Source organism: Colias croceus, chromosome 23 (assembly GCF_905220415.1).
Source record: "Colias croceus chromosome 23, ilColCroc2.1".
In the NCBI taxonomy this organism is placed as follows: domain Eukaryota; kingdom Metazoa; phylum Arthropoda; class Insecta; order Lepidoptera; family Pieridae; genus Colias; species Colias croceus.
In genome coordinates this window covers 1,462,104-1,481,845 of record NC_059559.1, presented here as the reverse complement: position 1 = coordinate 1,481,845, position 19,742 = coordinate 1,462,104, and the positions used below count along the sequence as shown (strand labels likewise).

At 32.9% G+C, this 19,742-nt stretch overlaps 2 protein-coding genes across 2 annotated transcripts; both read right to left on the bottom strand.

The window, feature by feature from the left end:
* Positions 1 to 2,408: 2,408 nt before the first annotated feature.
* LOC123702545 lies at positions 2,409 to 4,499 on the bottom strand. The gene is made up of 4 exons (XM_045650322.1): positions 4,461 to 4,499; positions 4,104 to 4,163; positions 3,491 to 3,637; positions 2,409 to 2,709 (listed from the first exon to the last, which is right to left on the bottom strand). The coding sequence occupies exons 1-4, from the start codon at positions 4,497 to 4,499 to the stop codon at positions 2,653 to 2,655; spliced, it is 303 nt and encodes a 100-aa protein (XP_045506278.1). The 3' UTR covers positions 2,409 to 2,652.
* Positions 4,500 to 5,028: 529 nt separating this feature from the next.
* Positions 5,029 to 19,439, bottom strand: LOC123702299 (galectin-9-like). Its single transcript, XM_045650014.1, has 7 exons — positions 19,223 to 19,439; positions 14,768 to 14,856; positions 13,987 to 14,194; positions 13,013 to 13,156; positions 11,881 to 11,953; positions 8,122 to 8,161; positions 5,029 to 5,855 (listed from the first exon to the last, which is right to left on the bottom strand). Exons 1-6 carry the CDS (start codon positions 19,247 to 19,249, stop codon positions 8,151 to 8,153), a joined length of 552 nt encoding a protein of 183 aa, XP_045505970.1. The 5' UTR covers positions 19,250 to 19,439; the 3' UTR covers positions 5,029 to 5,855; positions 8,122 to 8,150.
* Positions 19,440 to 19,742: the final 303 nt, after the last annotated feature.

Sequence of the window (19,742 nt, the reverse complement as noted above, 5' to 3'; positions counted from 1 at the left end):
TATCAAGCTGATTTTCCTTGAGTAGCTTTATTTTGATGAGACGCCCAATAATTTCGTGTACGAAACTCTCGATTGTGGTAGGTAACAGAGATAACAAGGTTAAAATTTTTTGATTTGATGGTTCTCAAATATTTATTACGCAATTTGTAGGACAATATGTCTGTTGAATTATATAAACATTAACTAAGTGAAAACAAAAAAATCGGCTTGTTAGTAATCATTTATGATGACCTCGTTATCGATACACTTTGGAAAGGGGGACTCTTTGAACAAACCATAGATTTTGTAGGACAAATATTTTTTCGAATAATTTAGATAATTATCTTGAGATTGAACAAAAAAAAATTCAGTTAGTAATAAATATTTGAGAACCATCAAATCAAAAAATTTTATCCTTGTTATCTCTGTTAGCTACCACAATCGAGAGTTTCGTACACGAAATTATTGGGCGTCTCATCAAAATAAAGCTACAAACGGAAAATTAGCTTGATAGTAGTCACTTGCAAAAATGGGCGATGTATCCTGAATGATGCAGTGTAATACTAAGCGTTATCGTTAAGCAAATAAGGATGATATTTATACTTTTACTAAATAAATTTGGAATATTTATTTGGTCTTTGGCAAAAAAATTGGTAAATAAAATGCTACTAGTGTAAAAAAACCTACTTGAAAAGTACCTACTTGAGATGACAATACACACCGTCATTTATATATTTAAAGAAATTTCCTTAAAAACACAGAAGTATGTTAAAATATCATAAACATATTAATATGTGCTGGGCCAAATAAATACAAAAATTTATTTAAATATTATAAAACATTTTGATTTCAGTGTTTTAGTTTTTACTATAAGTGAACAAACACACATTTCTACATTTGCATACTGTTATTATAGTTGTACTTTTATCATATTTTAATAGAATATTAATTATTGATAAATTAACAGAATTGTAATTTATTTTTATTAAACACTTTTACAATGGAAAAGAAAATAACAATTCTCACACAGCTTTATATGTATAATGGGGCGGCCTTATCACTTCAGAGTGATCCCTACCAGGCGACCTTAGGCAAAGGATAAGTGTTAGCTGTATAAGGGAGGCATTAAAATCGTATTTGGATAATTCAATAAAATATTTTATAAACATACTTATTACTTAATAATTAATATATAATGTTTAGTATCTTATAAAGATTAAATAAATATTTAAGCACTTTATAGCCTTTTCTCTTATATTTCCCTTATACCGATTAAATACAGAATCACACAAGTGCTTAGTTGCTCCAATTAGTAAAATATGCAATTTTCTAAAGCAATATTTTATATTATTTTATACTGAGGCAATGTAAGATAAGATTTATTGTCATTTTTATCATTTTACTGCATTTCTCCAAAAAGGTTGTGTTATATTTACAATCATTTGAAACATTATTATTATCGTATGGTGTAAATGTCTTTTTATTTAAACATTAAATTATGTTATCTGTTTTATAGGAAAGTGACAATGCTATGGAAATTGTATTCGTAAAAATAATCACTTATTATACCACAAGAGCTTCAAAATTATCGGGTATTTTCCGATAGGTTCGTTGCAAACAAATGAAGGAGTCAAGTTTTTAGTCAAGGTTAAAAAATCACGAGCGCGAAGCGTGAGTGATTTTTCCTGAAAAACTTGACGACTTTATTTGTTTGCAGGGAACCTTGAGGGAAATGCCAGATAATTTTGAAGCTCGTGTGGTATTCGGGGGATTATTTTTCCGTCCCAAATGTCGGCCAATAATTTCACAATTGAATTCAACCTGTCAGTTTGACGTCAACGACCAGAGAAAATTTTCAAAAAATTATCAGTATAATACCATGTAGGTTGTACCACGTGACGTCGAATGGTGCAATTCTATTGGTCGATATTTGGGTCGGAAAAATAATCATTAAAATTGCAGAGCGATTCTGGCAATTATTTTAATTGTCATCGCGGTTGTATTTAGCCTCTTGAAATATGAAAAAATATGTCAAAAAAAAAAAAGAAAATAAGATAAGATATTATGTCATATATCTCATCTTATTCATAGCCTCAGTATATTTATTTTATGTATACAGGGTTACTTGTAAAACACCAGCAACCTCGCAGGACAAGATAGCTAACATCATAAGTAACAACATTTGTTCTACGACTTTTGGCATAACGCAATAAATTATTTTTAAATGATTTTTTAAACTTTTATTGTACTCTCCTAACATTTGTAAGTCTATGTTCTATTCATTATCGGATGGACGACGCGACGCCCCCTTACCCCTCTCGTTCGCTTCCTGTTTACGTAATTTTTGGGAGGCGTAGAGTTTATAATATTCAAACGGAAAATTAAATGAATATTTATTTTTGTATGAAAATAAAATCTAACAAATTATCAAAAGTCGTAGAACAAATGTTGTTACTTATGATGTAAGCTATCTTGTGCTGCGAGGTTGCCGGTGTTTTACAAGTAACCCTGTATATTATATAAGTTATATCGACATAAGGAGTTTTGTCAGCCAATCACGTTCGTTGGCGCGAAAATACTTCTCTGCTATTGGCTGATTGAAAATTAGCGTCACAATTTCGATTGGCTATTGGTTAATTATATCGATGTAACTTATTTGGTGGGTAAATTAAATTAATCCATCCAATCGTCCCCGCCGAAATCTTCAGAGAATGACGATATTTGAGGTGCCTGGAAAAATAATAATAAATTATTTTTTTACACTTTAGAAACGTTTATGGAAATGTTTGTAATTTCAGAAAATGTGTTCTCTAAGTGATTACATACTAAACTCAGTCACGCCCGTGGTTTCACCCGCGCGCGTGAATGAGTTTTTCCTGTTAATCCTAATGTTCCTGTGGGAATATCGGTATAAAAAATAGCCTAAGTTACTCCTTAAACCAACAGCTATCAGTGAAAGTCAGTCAAAATCGGTCCAGGTGTTCCTGAGATTAGCCGGAGCAAACAGATAGACAAAAATTGAATATTTTTTTGTATAAATTCCGTGTATATATTCATATGCATTTAGTAATGAGTGTTTAATTTAATATTACAGACACTTCATTTTTATTATTGGTATATCAATATGTAACACTTGTATGAATTGCAAACATTAAAAGTGCAGTGCAGCAATACATTTTAAATAATGGTTGCTGCACTGCTGACGGGAGTCCTTTTTTGTTGACTTGAAAATGTGTTCCAACGAAGTGAGGAGTGGGGGCCTGGTGACCTAAAATACAGGTAATTTTTATTACCTAGTTTAGGCACCAGTTTCACACTTATTTATATGTACTGAAAATGTGTAAACTTATTTATGTAACTGATGTGAGAAAATAAACTCTTTTTTATTTTATTTTTTTGCCACCATTGCTATCTTTTTTTCTGTTCTGTGTGTTATATTATTAAGATTTATATTTTTTACGAGGTGGCAAATAAAACGCTTTCTATTTCTATTTCTAGAAATGGCACTCACCTCCTCAGAAGGGCTGTCACTACTGAACCCCCCGCCAAGCGCGTAACCCGCGAGACCCCCCGCAGCGAGGGCCCCAACCCCCAACCCCACAGCGGCCCCTGTGCCCAACCCCCTGCGCTGCTGCGGCGCGTATGATTGGTCGTAACCCTGTATACATATATAATTAAATAATTCTAATCTAGATATAACATAATGTAACCCCTGAGACCCCCCTCAGCGAGAGCTCGAACCCCCAAGCCTACAGCGGCTTCTGACGCCAACCCCCTACGCTGTTGCGTAATGCTATGAGTATAGATAAATAAATTCACGACTTGACCGAATCTTAAATATTATTTGTAAATTTTCGGGAAATATTTATTTTATTATTTTGAATATTACAAAAAAATGTGCAAAGGAATCGCTGTTTTTTTTTGAGGTGTATTGCAACCAATTTTGACGAATTATGATAATAATCGAATGAATTGATGAACTTTGATGACCACGTGCCAAACGCTGGACAAGTGCGTTTGGTAGATGTCGTATAACGTCAAACTTTTTTGTTATTTAAAATGTCGGTTTCCTTACACTGTGAATATTTAACTTAAATTAAAATGGATAAAAAAGGAATACTTACAGCACCAGCTGGCACCCCACTGACCTGGTAGCCTGGAGTAATAAAACCACAGATTAAAAACTACCCGCAAAAATACTCCTAAAACTAGAACTGTCACAAAATATGGTCGAAAATCTCGAGCTATGATAAAAAAGAATTACACGCTAAAGACCCTTTTTGTTGTAGAGAAAGGTAAATTCAAATGGAAGTTATAATAATGTTACTACTATATTTTAGCTTATTGTTAATTACTATGACTGAGTTACTACTACCATAGTATAAAGAGAGAAGTAGGCCAACTTCCGGCGTTTGGGAGCGCACGTTACCTCAACTTTCTAGGCGCAGGGTAGTCACTTGACACATTGATATTTTAAATACTTGTATTGCAGTGACGAAGCCCTCACGAGAAAAATCCATAAGAAGTAACCGAGCGGAGTTGTGTGCGTGCGTCAAGCTTACGAACGTAGGTACATGACGGGGGGCGTGGCCAAGCGCTCCGCGTACATACAAACGGCGCGACGTACCTTTGTTTAAAGATAACGTACTTCTCTATTTATACTATGCTACTACTTAAGAGTTTTTATTTAATTTTCCAGTGGCTTTTAGCGCTATATTTATTATTCAACCAAATTTTGTTTGAATTTTTCATAGAGGTATATTTCTTATGTTTCTTTTCACAAAATATGAAGTGTTACAATAACAAAATAAATGACAATTTTGGACATCAGGAAATAAAGTATACTAAATCTTGCAAGTAGGTAAGTCGTAGAATTTTGTCAAGTCTTTTTTTATGTAATAACTAATTAAATAAAGACAATAATTATAGTGAGGCAGAATTTCAACCACGTTAAAGCGTAGGATATTTTTATATTTATAGAGTTACATTATTCTTTTTACTTCTACTCGTTTATTATAGAATATTTTTTTGTAAAATAAAACAACATTGTTCTCATAATTTTTTTATTTAACCATAAAAATATATAAGTTCACAATCAAAGCACAACAACACATAACGTGTGACCTAAGCAGAAATAACAAATCTAGACAATATTTATATAAAAATCATATAAGCCCTTTTTTACTTCTAAATATAAGAAAAATAGTGCTGTTTCGCTCTCTCTTATGCAAAACTGTATACTGTGATTGTCCGTCTCTTTCCTATTTATATGGAATCAATTTTTTTTTGTGTTATAGTATTTAATATTGACCAATAGGAACACTGCTGAAAATGAAACTACCAATAAGAACGAAGTATCTTTAGGCGCGCAAAAAAGTTACAAAAATGAGATTAATAGAATTATTTTTAAATTTTCTGCAATTAAATCCATACATAGGGCAAATTTTTTAAATAGTTAACAAAAAATATATGAACTACAGTGATGTTTATGAGAAATACAAAGAAAAAAATATTTTTTTGTGTAACATAATATTATACGACATATATTATTCACAATTAAACATAGAATAAATATATATTTATCTTTAAGTTTTTTTATTTTATTATTACAAATGCAAATGCGTGGACTTTAATTATTTATAATAGTGCTGCCAATGAATAAGTTGGAAAATTAAATCTTAAAACAAATTTTTTGGTAAAATTTTATATTCGTAAAATAATTTTCACAGATCGTCAACCGAATAGCAATTTCAAAAAAGCCTTCTAGGGGCAATTATTAAAAAAAAATCAAAAATGAAATACAAATAAAAATGCTCATAAATACGAAAAATATGCTTAAAATTAACTCTTTGATAACCACCAACATTACAAGGCACCTGAAAAAGAAAGAAAAACACTAATTTATTTATTTTATAGACTTAGATTTTTATAGCCGATTTTTCAATCCTTGGTAAAAATTTATCCGTCCAATAAAGTATTACACAAACATTTTAAAATGTCACCTGTAAACTGGTAAATACGGACAAATAGAATATATGTTTGAAATGGTAGTCTAATACGTTATTCGATGAATAAGTTTTAACCAACGATTGAAAAATCAGCCCTTAAAAATATTTCTAAATATTGACGACATCTACAAACTAAGGAAAACTAAGAACATGGGCTACTTTTAAGACTATAATAATCTATCTCTGTACCAAATTTCATACCGATACAGCTGTTTTTCGTGTACACTAACAAACATACTTGCAAACTTTCGCTAATCTATCTTTCTGTCTGAATGCTACTCTTTTACAGAACCGACTTTGATGAGATTTTAATTAAAAACTTTTAAAGTTTACATGAATAAAAATAATTTTGACTCTAACATACCAAGTTCTCTCTTCAAACTTGGTAACTTAAGTTTAGTCTGATGTTGCCGAGAGCCGCTGCTTATTGCAAAAAATACGTTATTCCTACATATTTATACTAATATTATAAAGCTGAAGAGTTTGTTTGTTTGTTTGAACGCGCTAATCTCAGGAACTACTGGTCCGATTTGAAAAATTCTTTCGGTGTTAGATAGCCCATTTATCGAGGAAGGCTATAATAGGTCACGCTAAGACCAACAGGAGCGGAGCAATGCGGGGAAACCGCGGGACACAGTTAGTTTGTTTAATAAACTTTACTTTTGCCTCTTAGATTTACACAAAGCACGATTTTGAACATCATTAATGTAAAGTTTATTAAAATTTTTACGTGCGCTGGCTGATTTCAGTCGCGTCCACTTATTTATTTATTTATTTTATTTATTTAACATATAATATTAACTCTTAGATAATATAATTTACATTGATGCAATCATAAACTCATTCAAGTTTTTCTGTGCACCATAAGCCCACAATCCGCTACATAGGTATGTTTTATACTTATTGTTAGTTCTTAATCCTAATGAGGGTACTTAGAAAATTTTTAGTGACGAGCGACATCGGTAATCTTGCTGGCCGTGTAAACATATAACTTCAGAGTATATATTGCGATTCTATTAAAAATAGGAAAATCAATCTCAAAAATCACCTTCATCGGTATTATTACGTAATGTAAGCGTTAAGACTTAATCCACAGATATGGACAAGTTTAAACATATCTCTTCGCTATAGTTAAACCATGATAGTCTCGATTTAGGGTGCTTTTCCACGAATAATATGCGAGGATGTGTAGCGAGGAATGTGTTTGTAAATAACCAATATAGTTCAGGATACATCGCCCATTTTTGCAAGTGACTACTATCAAGCTAATTTTCCGTTTGTAGCTTTATTTTGATGAGACGCCCAATAATTTCGTGTACGAAAGTCTCGATTGTGGTAGCTAACAGAGATAACAAGGATTAAAATTTTTGATTTGATGGTTCTCAAATATTTATTACTAACTGAATTTTTTTTCTTGTTCAAGCTCAAGATAATTACCTAAATTATTCGAAAAAAGTATTTGTCCTACAAAATCTATGGTTGGTTCAAAGAGTCCCCCTTTCCAAAGTGTATCGATAACGAGGTCATCATAAATGATTACTAACAAGCTGATTTTTTTGTTTCCACTTAGTTAATGTTTATATAATTCAACAGACATATTGTCCTACAAATTGCGTAATAAATATTTGAGAACCATCAAATCAAAAAATTTTATCCTTGTTATCTCTGTTAGCTACCACAATCGAGAGTTTCGTACACGAAAATATTCGGTGTCTCATCAAAATAAAGCTATAAACGGAAAATCAGCTTGATAGTGGTCACTTGCAAAAATGGGCGATGTATCCTGAACTAATAGTATCACTTCATACGCTAAACGCTATAAACTTCAAACTAAATGAAGCTATATGATTGGTTCTTTACAAACACATACACTTCATATCCTCGCACATTATTCGTGGAAAAGCACCCTAAATCCCGACTATATTTAACCCGCATAGTTCCCGTTCCCGTGGGATTTCCGGGATAAAATCTATCCTATGTGTTAATCCAGGTTACCCTCTATATGTGTGCTAAATTTCATTGTAATCGGTTCAGTAGTATTTGCGCGAAAGAGTAACAAACACACACACATACTCACAAACTTTCGCATTTATAATATTAGTAAGGATTATATTTAATTTTCAAATCTAAATACCTGTATCAACCGCTAATCTATAGATGTCGCTAGTAGAAGCCTGCAAAAGAAAAAAATCAAATAAAAAAGCGCTCATACGACAAAAAACAAAAAAAAAAACATGCAGACCACGCCACGAGAAGCGAAAAAAAAATGTTAATAAAGTTAGTACAGATAAAACTATATCCGCTACGAAATAAAATAATATAATACGTAAATAAATATAAAACTAAAAAGAAGACCATATATAAATGAAGCCATCACCGAACCGAAAAAAATTTGTCAAATTTTAAATTCATTGACAACTTACCTTTAACTTATAAGCACTCACGATTATTTCATAAAAAGTATTTTTTTTTTATATTTATCATTTTAAAAAATCTTATATATATATACATTTTTAACACGTCTCTGGTATTTAAAAAGAAAAAAAGGTTTATTGACACAACATTGTAGCAACGTCAGTTCTTTAAATCAGAAATTGTTTATTATGTTTAGAATGGTTTATCAGTAAAATCAAATCTTAAAATTACTTGTATCGGTCATTATTATTATAAATACGTAATGGTAATTGAAAAATGTTCAGCAAATGTGCAGTTCTAACAAAACGAAATATGTAATATATTATTCTATGTCGTCGTTACTAGGTTACGTTGTTGAATTTTGTTGAACTGTCAAATGTTGCATATTAAAATGGCTCTACTAAAAAATTATATACCACATATCCGTGTCATATGTCATATTATGTCCATGTCATACATTAAAAACTGCTGGACCGATTTTAATGATCCTTGTTGGATCGAACCCGTCAATTAGTACTCAATTAAATAAAGATAAAATATACACAACATGCAATTTTATTGTTACAAACAATGCTAGTTAGTATGTATAAAAAAGAAATTAAAATATTATATCACTACATAGTATAAAATGAAGTCGCTTTCTCTATCCCTATGTCCCTTTGTATGCTCTTTAAAACTACACAACGGATTTTGATGCGGTTTTTTTTTAATAGATAGAGTGATTAAAGAGGAAGGTTTTAGTATATAATTTATTAGGTTTTAGACCAAGCGGGCGAAGCCGCGGGCGGTAAGCTAGTATGTATATAAAACAAATCAATGAAAGTCTGCCTCACTATAAAGTTTTAAATTACATTCTCCCTAACTCTATAAAATTAAACAAAAATAAAATTGGGAATTTTTTTAATAAAAAAAAAATCTATTCTCTACAGTCTACACTACTTATATACTTATGAAATTTAAAATTGTGTTTGTTTGGTTAAATGCACTATTATCAGGAACTACGTGATCTAATTAATACATATTTTTGTATTGGATAGTCCATTTATCGAGGAAGGCTATATATAGGCTTATATATCATCACGCTACGACCAATAGGAGCGGAGCAGCAAAATGTAAAGAAGTCGCAGGCATGACTAGTTTTATTTGCTAATATTGAAAACTGAAGAGTTTGTTTGTTTGAACGCTCTAATCTCAGGAACTACTGGTCCGATTTGAAAAATTCTTCCTGTGTTAGATAGCCCGTTTATCGAGGAAGGCATCACGCAAAGACCAATAGGAGCGGAGCACTGCGGGTTAAACCGTGGGGCACAGCTAGTATGGATATAATATGTATTTCGCTGGTGTTTCTAATCTACTCCCTATCTTAATATATATAAATCTCGTGTCAAAATGTTTGTCCTCAATGGACTCCTAAACCACTTAACCGATTATAATAAAATTCGCACACCATGTGCAGTTCGATCCAACTTGAGAGATAGGATAGTTTAAATCTCAAATCGTTTTAGAGAAAGCGGGCGAAGCCGCGGGCGGTAATCTAGTAGAATATAAGGAAGTAATAAAAACCTTCACTTTAGGGTTAGTATTAGTAAAAAAATGTTAGTCAACTACTCCCATGCTAAATTATGTTTCTCGATTTTACTTACACTACTTATTATTCATATATGTACTAATTTTACATTAGATTGTCACCAACTAAACGTATATATTTATATTAGTAGATATTTATATGAGTTATTTACTTATTTCTATTTAAAAAAGTCAATTTCAATATCTTAAGAAATCCTTTAAAATATATCAATGAGCCTTATTGCTTAGAAGATATATTTTTAATAACTAAATATTTGATCTGACAATAAAAAACAGCGTGCGTGCCGAGCACACGTGTCAGAAGGGAAACTTCTTTGGCAGGATTGAAAAATACCAAAATCGTCGCCTTACTCCACGACGTGACGGTTTTGCTATGACGCGACCTTGAAATTATACTAAAAATATTGAACCCATATAATATCTTTAAACAAATTAAAATATGTACATATTTTCTTTATACATTTAGTTGGTGACAAAAATTAAAGCATGCATACCAATATATAAAAATAACGTCTATTTTACATATTTAAAAATCCACAATTTAAACTATTTAGCTTATGGCTGTTATTTTTTTCTAAAATATCTTAAAGATCCAAAGCCGAGTACACATTTTGTCGTGACCATAAAAAATGTCTGATATTTTTTTACTAAAACATTAATTTTCAGCCAACATAAATAAAGAGGAATTCTGAAAACATAATTTTTAGGGTTCCGTACAAAACGGGTAAAACGGTATTTTATTACTGTGACTTCCTTGAAATTTTCAGAAACGATATATTTCTGTTGCCGCGATAACACGAACAATAAAAAAATCTAAGGTCTGTAACTGTCTTAAGGTCATAAAATGGATGGGTGACGGTCATATAATAGATTGGAGACGACTTTTTTGCCGTTCCTCTTTAGTTTATACAGAACCCTTAAAGTCGTAAGTCGACTTGCACTTGACAGATTTTTTAAATGAAACTGTTTTAGGCGCGTTGAGAGTAAAATTTCAAGGTCGCGTCATGGCAATAACGTCACGTCATCGAGGAAGGCGATAATTTTGGTATCTTTAAATTTCGCCCAAGACGTTTCACTTCTGACACGTCAAACGTGTGCTCGGTACACACGCATTTTTTAAATTTAATTTTAAAATTATTGGCTATTTTTTTGAAAAATATCATCACGACATAATGTATACGGTATCCATTGAGATATACATATGGAAACGACACCGCCTACATCACTTATGTTCCGCTCAACATACGCCATATGGCGTAACTGCACGCTCATTTTTTATTTGTTGTAAAGTGAAACGCATCAAATATACCTTCGTGTGTGTTACGATATTGCACAAATAATACAAATAATACGGAAAAGTGCAAAGGAATAACTTTCATCGGTGAGTACCTAACTAGATAATAATTTTTAAAACTTAGTTAGAGCAAAAAAATGGCGCACAGATTTTGTTCGTGGTGTCTCCTCCATACGTAGTACTATTATCTCAATGACGGTATCTAATATCTATGTTATATGGACCTTTAACTATTGAAGTGAAAATTTTCAACCATTTAAGAATGTCGTCTATATATGCATGCATGCATGTCATGCTTACGAATATACATGCATGATTTAAAATCGAATTAAAATTAAGACTAATGATCTATACTGAATATGTACTATGATGCATGTTACGAACTAATTATAATTATGATAAAATACACTATAAATTTTTTTTTATTGTTATATTTTTATTTTTAAATTATACGCAATTTTTTTTCATATCGTATTTATAGTTTAATTCCCGTATTTTCACTCAAAAAAATCTTAAAAATCGTGTTTTTTTATTAAATGTGTAAAAATTTTCACAACGTTTTTTAATACTACGTATATATTATTTTTGTCGACTTACCCTGCGGAGCCCCATAGCCGGGGGCTCCATATGAAGGCGGAGCCCCGTAGGCACCGTACGCTGGGGGCTCGGACTGAAAAATAAAATCATTATATTATAATCTATACTAATATTATAAAGCTGAAATTTTTGTTTGTATGAATGCTATATCTCGGGAATTACTAGATTTGTACGACGTATGTGATCCCTGAGTATTTTATAGGCTATAATTAATTAACCGACTTCAAAAAAAAGGACGAGGTTATCAATTCGGCCGGTATGTTTTTTTTTTTATGTATGTACACCGATTACTCCGAGGTTTCTGAACCGCTTTACATGATTCTTTTTTTTTGTTCGATGCGGGACGGTGTCGAATTGGTCCCATAAAAATGTTATACGGATATAAAATAAAATAAATAAATAAAATTCATTTAATTTAGGCCACATAGCCCATAAAGTGTATATATAGGCCCAGTACTTTTTATTTTATGAGCATTTTTGTGTGTATTTGTAAATTTGTCTGTATGTGTCTGCAAGTGCAAGTTTGAAGCCGGTTGTTTTTAACGCAGTTATCACTTGTATATTTTTTTCATGAAATGCCGATGAAGTTCATCATCACATCACTGGGTTCATCATCGTCGAGTGGGTGATAATTCTGATTCTAATGATTCTATGTGTGCTTTTCTACCAATAATGTGCGACGATGTGGAGCGAGAAATGTGTTTGTAAATAACCAATAATACCGCTTCAAACTTCAAACTAAATTAAGCGATATGATTTGTTATTTACATACAAATTTCTCGCTACACATCTTCGCACATTATAGGTGGATAATAATAACTGTGTTAAAAACAACCGACTTCAAACTTGCACTTGCAACATTTACAAATACATACAAAAATGCTCATAAAATAAAAACTACTGGGCCTATCCGAATAAAATGTTTATGGGACCAATTCGACACCATCCCGCATCGAACAAAAAAAGAATCACGTAAATCGGTTCAGAAACCTCAGAGTAATCGGTGTACATACATTAAAAAAAACATACCGGCCGAATTGATAACCTCCTCCTTTTTTTTGAAGTCGGTTAAAAAGCACCCTAATGCTGACGATTCTGATTCCGATTCTGACGATTCTGATTCTGAACTCACCATATACATTTGCGTGGGCGGAGGCTGGGCACCTTCAAAGCCGATGAAGTTCATCATCACATCACCGTCTATCGTCAAATGGTTGATACGTTGGAACGGCAAGCGGTGCGGGAACTCGCAGAAGTGAACCCCGTTTAGCGCAACCTGGGTTAAAAACATAATTAGTATAGTAAAAACACATCTATACTAATATTATAAAGCTGAAGAGTTTGTTTGTTTGTTTGTTTGAACGCGCATTAATCTCGGGATCTACTGGTCCGATTTGAAAAATTATTTCGGTGTTAGATAGCCCATTTATCGAGGAAGGCTATAGGCTATATATTATCACGCTAAGACCAATGCGCAATGCGGGTGAAACTGCGGGGAACAGCTAGTAATAAATATAGTAAAAACACGTTTAAACTCATGAAATTAGAAATAGAAATACCTTTTATTTGACACAATGTAAAAATAAATACATATCTTAACAATATAAAAAATGATAGTGGCAAAAAGAACTTCCCGTCAGCAAAGCAGCAACCGTTAACTGCAAAGAAATTACAGTATTATCACCGATGATTTTTGTACAAAGTTTGAATTAAATCTGTCGGTTTCAAGTCAAAATCGAGTCTAAACGAGTCGGTTACATACAAACATACAGGCGATTTATTGGTCTATTTGGTGTTATGAGGTGGTATAAGAATAACAAATATGTAGTTGCGAAGCCACGACTCGAGAGCCTACTTCAAAAATAAAATAAGCAGCAAATAACTTTCGTGCTAAACTCGATACATGCCAAAACATACCCCATCACTTTCATCCAGCGTTCTTTTTACACATTTTTACATGTACACGGCCCCTGTATCTTAGTGACGTTCGTCGTTCAAAACCTGCGGCTCGCACAGCAAAAGCACCCCTAACGACTCGCCGCGAATCAGTGGCATTTCGACATTACATCATACATGATTAATGGACGGCCCCTATATCTTACTGACCTTCAAAGCCTGCGGTTCACACAACACGAGGGCCTCAAACGACTCGCCGCGGACCAATGGCATGCCCCCGTTCGTCTCCTCCATGCCCCAGTTCATGCTGGTTAGATGGTTTCGCACTATGCACATTTCGACGAAACGGAAGTTAAGGTGTAGGGCGATGTCGTCGCGGGGGTCCGTGTTCGGCCCGCATTGGAGGTTGATCGCGAATCTGGACAAATTCATACATAAATTTATAGTAGGAGTTAGGACCATAGATTACTTTTAAGTTCGAACGATTAGGACATTTTTTTGTTGTTCAACTAGATATTTCACATCAAAAACGTGTAGCTAAGAAGTTTGTAAAGAACGGCGGGATTCGAATCCTGCATTATATTGTCAAACCGGGACAACGAATCCTGCCTCGCGAACGAATTTTATTATACTCTTTAAAAAAAATATCGTTTTGATATTGACTTACAGGGAAAAATATATAATTAATATATTTAATTAATGTTGTATCAATTACAATAAATATTTATTAAAATAATCTTTACGATCCGAATCTATTGCATTAATTATTTTTTATTATATTTTATTTGCCTTATTTTCTTCCATTGACCTTCTTGGGAAAGGCAATTTTTCCTATATTTCACATTTAATGTTAATTTTGCTAATTCGCAATCTTGCAACAATTATAAATATATACTTTTATGCACAATTTTCTATTTGTACTTTTCTTTTGTCCGCTTAAAAAATCTACATAAGAACATATTAAGTACGAATCTTAGCCTTGTATAATCACCTTTGTGCGCCTGGTGGTATGTTACCCTGGAACCTGATCATCCTGCCGGGGTACATGCCCCCCGGGATCGGCTGCACGCATGGCACAACCTGGAAATTAAATGGAGACATTTAGACTAAAGAAAACATAACTGGGAGAATTACCGCTATAAGGTCGTGTCCGCACTGCGGATATTTTCCGCGCGATTTTTATTCCGCGGTCAAAATTACACCTATACGCACGGCCTAAGTATAAACAGTACGAACATTATGATGATCTTACTGGAAAATTTCACAGCAAAATACTGTTCGAACGAGCAAAAAGTGGTGCTTTCTAAAATTTTGCGAAATTTTCTACCGGGTAGATCCGCGGATGAAACGCGGCATAGCAAGTTGGACATATTTCAGGAGAGTTTGCCATGACGTCTTAAAAAAGCTCTAATACCAGTGTAGGAAAGTGACGGCGCTAGACGACCTATATAGCTCTGTCTTTTTTTCACATTGGAATTACTACAGCTTTAAGACGTCAAGATTACCCCCCAGTGTTCCCACGTATCTCGATGTTACATATCGTTGTGTCGACCACAGCTCTGTCTCTTTTGCATACTGGAATTACTACTGCTTGAAGACGTCACGGTAAACCTCCAAATATTATATCGTTGTTTTTGTATTACAATATGGATTTGTCGAATGTATGTTTTATCGCGATACGTGCAGTGGAACGCAGAAGAACCGTTAGGATGAGAAGGTCAAATTTCGATCACCAGGCATTTAATTACGTGACATGAATAATGATAAGTTTATAGTAAAGGTATTTCTGATGATAAAATGTTTAGTGTTTTGATACTGGAATAGATAAAAGTGACGAACTAACGTGGCAGTTGTTACTGGCTCTGGCGTCACCAGAAAGTGAAGGTTCGATCTACTCTAAGAGAAGGATATATTATCTATAGTGACACTAGTCACCGTCAACACAACAGACAAAAACAACAACAAATCACAGTCATTAGTCACAGTTATCATAAACAGAAGTGCTTTTCTGTGTGTGTGTGTTTGTGTGTAATATGTACTTTTTAATTATGACTAAATTCAGCGATGCTCATTTGACCTCGATACAATCGCCCCAATTAATATAAAATATGCGTCACGCGTCAATCGAGCATTCCCCATGAGATCGCATTCCACCGCTAACAGACAGGAAACCCCTTGTCCCTAGTGTGCAGAACTGCTTAGGCCTCTTGCTTCAGTCGAAAAATCGAGGATTCCAGCAACAGATGCGTAATCCTTACGTAATTTATAAATTCTGATCTGATAACAACGTCATCGACGTTGTTAAAAATGTGATATTTATGGAGTGCTCCTTTTTTATGTCCACGCGAACCCATTCGCGGGTATATAATATTATAATTGCTATTATGTATGCCTTCCTTTCACGTTGCAACGGAGCCATTTTATGCTAGGATCTTGTGTCTGGAGAAGATAATAAGGCTAGACAATCATGACATAGGCTATTTTTAACCTCGGAGATAAATCCCATGGGAATTCTTTTTAACCAGGCGGGGGAATCCGCAAGAGATAAGCTATTAGCTATTATTTCATAAACCAGCAAAACTCCATGCTTTCGTTCGTATGACCAGCGGAGTAACATGATGTCTTCAAACAGTAATAATCGTCGCCATCACTTTGTCGCATTGGAAATAATACTGCTTTAAAACGTCATGGGATCCCCCAGACTTCGCATACGCATACTCGCTCAAATCAAACAGATGACAATTCGCATAAAGTACAAATACTTCATGCACACATTTGCGCGTGTACGTGAGTTACATCTGTGTCTACAGTAATGTGCGTGTGCGTGTAAAACACGAAATTTGACAGCTATTTGTACGGAATTTAAAGTATAGATTAAATTAGGCGAGCAAAAACAAAAATAGATTTTCCAATTTACCCACTACTACGTCACCGTGATCCGAAAAGTGTGGAATTAAATGACTATGAACCAAACAATTTGACGAAATAATATTATCTATACAAATATTATAAAGCTGTAGAGTTTGTTTGTTTGAACGCACTAATCTCGGGAACTACTGGTCTGATTTGATAAATTCTTTCGGTGTTAGACAGCCCATTTATCGAGGAAGGCCATAGGTTATATTATATAATCACGCTAAAACCAACAGGAGCGAAGCAATACGGGTAAAATCACGGAGCCCAGCTAATACTAGCTATGCCGCGCGGCTTTACCCGCAGACAAGTTCACGGACTAAAACCATTCAAGGGGGTTATTGGTATCATGGTATGTCTAATAGCCATACTTATTCCAGTATTAGAAAGTTACGGCGCCTACAATGTAGGTCTTTAAGTAGTGGATATAAAAAGTAAGACTCTTAACTTGAAGATAGGTATAGATGCTTGCCGTTAGTGACACAAGCTCCTAAAACACACAATTAAAATTTTTCTTTGAATTACATTTTATGTTTTGGAGAACTGTTTCAGCCATATCATTTAAAGCTCTTGGTTTAATAGACTTGATTAATTTAGCTAAACTGTATAAAGAAAATAAACCCATAGGCCATACAATATTATATTCTCAAGTCATAGAATATCTTTCTTTGTTTTTACATTGAACAATCAATTCTATAGAGCTTCAGGCTATGAATAACATAAAACATATACTAAGAAAAATATACAGTTATGATAAATGATATCATGGTTATTAAAAATTATTTAAGCTAATTTGTTGATGTTTATAAATATAACCACTCACACACACACACACTCACACACACACAAGTACAAGTATTTCACTTAGTTTGGGATCCACTGTCGTACTTTAATTGTAAAACATAAAATGGACAAATAAATTTATTTCATTTCATTTCATTTCATTTCATAAATTGATGACCACATTAATTGCTATCTTTAATTGACAAATAATGGTCATTGACCTGAGTGAACCAATTCAAAAATTAAAAAAATTATCTTTGCATGTCAATTAATCACTATTTAATTTGATGACTAAATGACTGACTTGACTTTAATTCCTCTACAGGGGCCATATTATGATATCTTATTTTCAGACAGTTCATGCCGTGAAAATGTATAAATTAACTATAATAATTAAACATGTCTGGTTATTGCGATCATAATATGAATTTGCCAGACAGTTTAACTCACAGCGTAAACTGTCTGGAAATACGAGGTCATAATATGGCCCATGATCAATTTTTTGTACATAAGCAAAATGCTACCCTCAAAACAGTTTCATCAATTTATGAACATAAATATAAAGCTGAAGAGTTTATAATTTCAGGAACTATTGGAACAGTTTAAAAAAATATTTCTGAGTGTTATAGGCTATACCTAAATGGTGGTTATAAGAATAAATAATAATAGTTTAAAAAAACTAAAAAACACGCTTTTTATAGGAAACCGAACTAAAAAATAGAAAATTTTATCAAATTAGTGTATTGTCATCGGTCCTCAATAAATCTACAAAGTTTGAACGAAATCTGGCCGTTTAAAGTGGGTCAAAATCGCGCCCAAATAAGTCGGTTAAAACAAACATACAGGTGAAGCTAATATAAAGTGTGTAAAAATAGGTAATTGCGAAGCCACGATTCGCGAGCCTAGTTCAAAAATAAAATAATCGGCACATAGCTTTCGTGCAAAACTCGATCCATGTGCAAACACACCCCATCACTTTCATCCAGCGTTCTTTTTACGTGACGTGAACTATAATTATAACGTGAAATATAAAAAAAAACATTAAAAATAAATTGAGTATGAGATGGTACAAAGGTTTTATATATTTTAAATTTATTCTTTGCTTTAATTACACCGCATATTTGAGGAAAGTTCATTTACAAACTAAATAGAGCTTGTCATTGTATTGCACAACAAGGATATCATTTCGAACATCTGCTTTGAATGTAAAACTTTGCTTTTTGTACTTAATAAGCAATAAAAATGTATGTAGGGATGTAATCTTGTAGTAAGTGAAAGATGAAAAATATACAATTAACAAACCAAGATTTATGATGATATAAACAAATGTAGGTTTTTTATTTAACCAATTTTGTGATAAGATTGAATTAAATATGAATAACAAACCAAGATGTTGTAATAATCGTGAAGTTAAGGAAATCAAAGTGATTTTTGTTAGAAAAACGGTCATGAAAAAAACGTATTTGTTGTCATTGCGTTATATATTACAAGGAGAATATAATTTAACCTGTGACGTGAAAACCATAAAAGGAAAGTGCTAAGTATAATTTTGATTGCCTCAAACCAATATTACCCAATCGCTTCATAGGAGTGATAAAAAACCCAAGATAACACCCGTATTTACATAGCAAATAAATTACTTGCACTGCCGGTATCAAGTTATATGTCCTTGAAAATGACAAAGCTGCGTTTATGAGCATTTTTTTCTTAATACTATCACAGGAATTTAGAGGAATAGCTTTCTACTTACGGGATTGTAAATCGGCGGAACGGCCATATTTAATGTTATTTCTCCGTCAGATCTCCGAACAAATCAACAAAACAACGACTGTACAACTGTATTAAGTATTTTCCTTACACGTTAGTTTTATATAATAGCGTTAATAAATTAAATATTCCAATTGAAACAGAAACTATTGTTGGCTATTGCAAAGATGCGTCATACGTCATATGACGGCGCCTAAAAAACAATACGTCAAAGTTCAAACAAAGGGTTGCTAGTTATAAAAAATATATAGAATATCTTCTCTTTTTACTGCTCTGTGGTTGCATATTTCAATTTCTTTTCAATATAGGATAGGTCTTCAATTACTGAGAAATTTTCATGATAAAGATTTTCATGGTATTTATATTATGGAGCTCTGTTGTTCACATAATATTATTTTAAACAACTCACAATTTTCTATAATCCAATATTTATGTTATTTCACAGATTTGTTTTTACTGTTCTGTGATTATACATCATTTCAAATTGAGGTCTAACAATTAAC

What these genes read in the sequence shown, in the direction of transcription:
- LOC123702299 (XM_045650014.1), bottom strand. Translation starts at nt 19,249, where the DNA reads ATGGCCGTTCCGCCGATTTACAATCCC. An exon ending in TTCCGCCGATTTACAATCCC is followed by an intron (nt 14,857 to 19,222) that starts GTAAGTAGAAAG and finishes TTTAATTTCCAG; the next exon opens with GTTGTGCCATGCGTGCAGCC. An exon ending in CGCCCACGCAAATGTATATG is followed by an intron (nt 11,954 to 13,012) that starts GTGAGTTCAGAA and finishes TTTATTTTTCAG; the next exon opens with TCCGAGCCCCCAGCGTACGG.
- LOC123702545 (XM_045650322.1), bottom strand. Translation starts at nt 4,499, where the DNA reads ATGGATTTTTCTCGTGAGGGCTTCGTCACTGCAATACAA. An exon ending in GTGGGGTGCCAGCTGGTGCT is followed by an intron (nt 3,638 to 4,103) that starts GTAAGTATTCCT and finishes ATATGTATACAG; the next exon opens with GGTTACGACCAATCATACGC. An exon ending in GTGACAGCCCTTCTGAGGAG is followed by an intron (nt 2,710 to 3,490) that starts GTGAGTGCCATT and finishes TTATTTTTCCAG; the next exon opens with GCACCTCAAATATCGTCATT.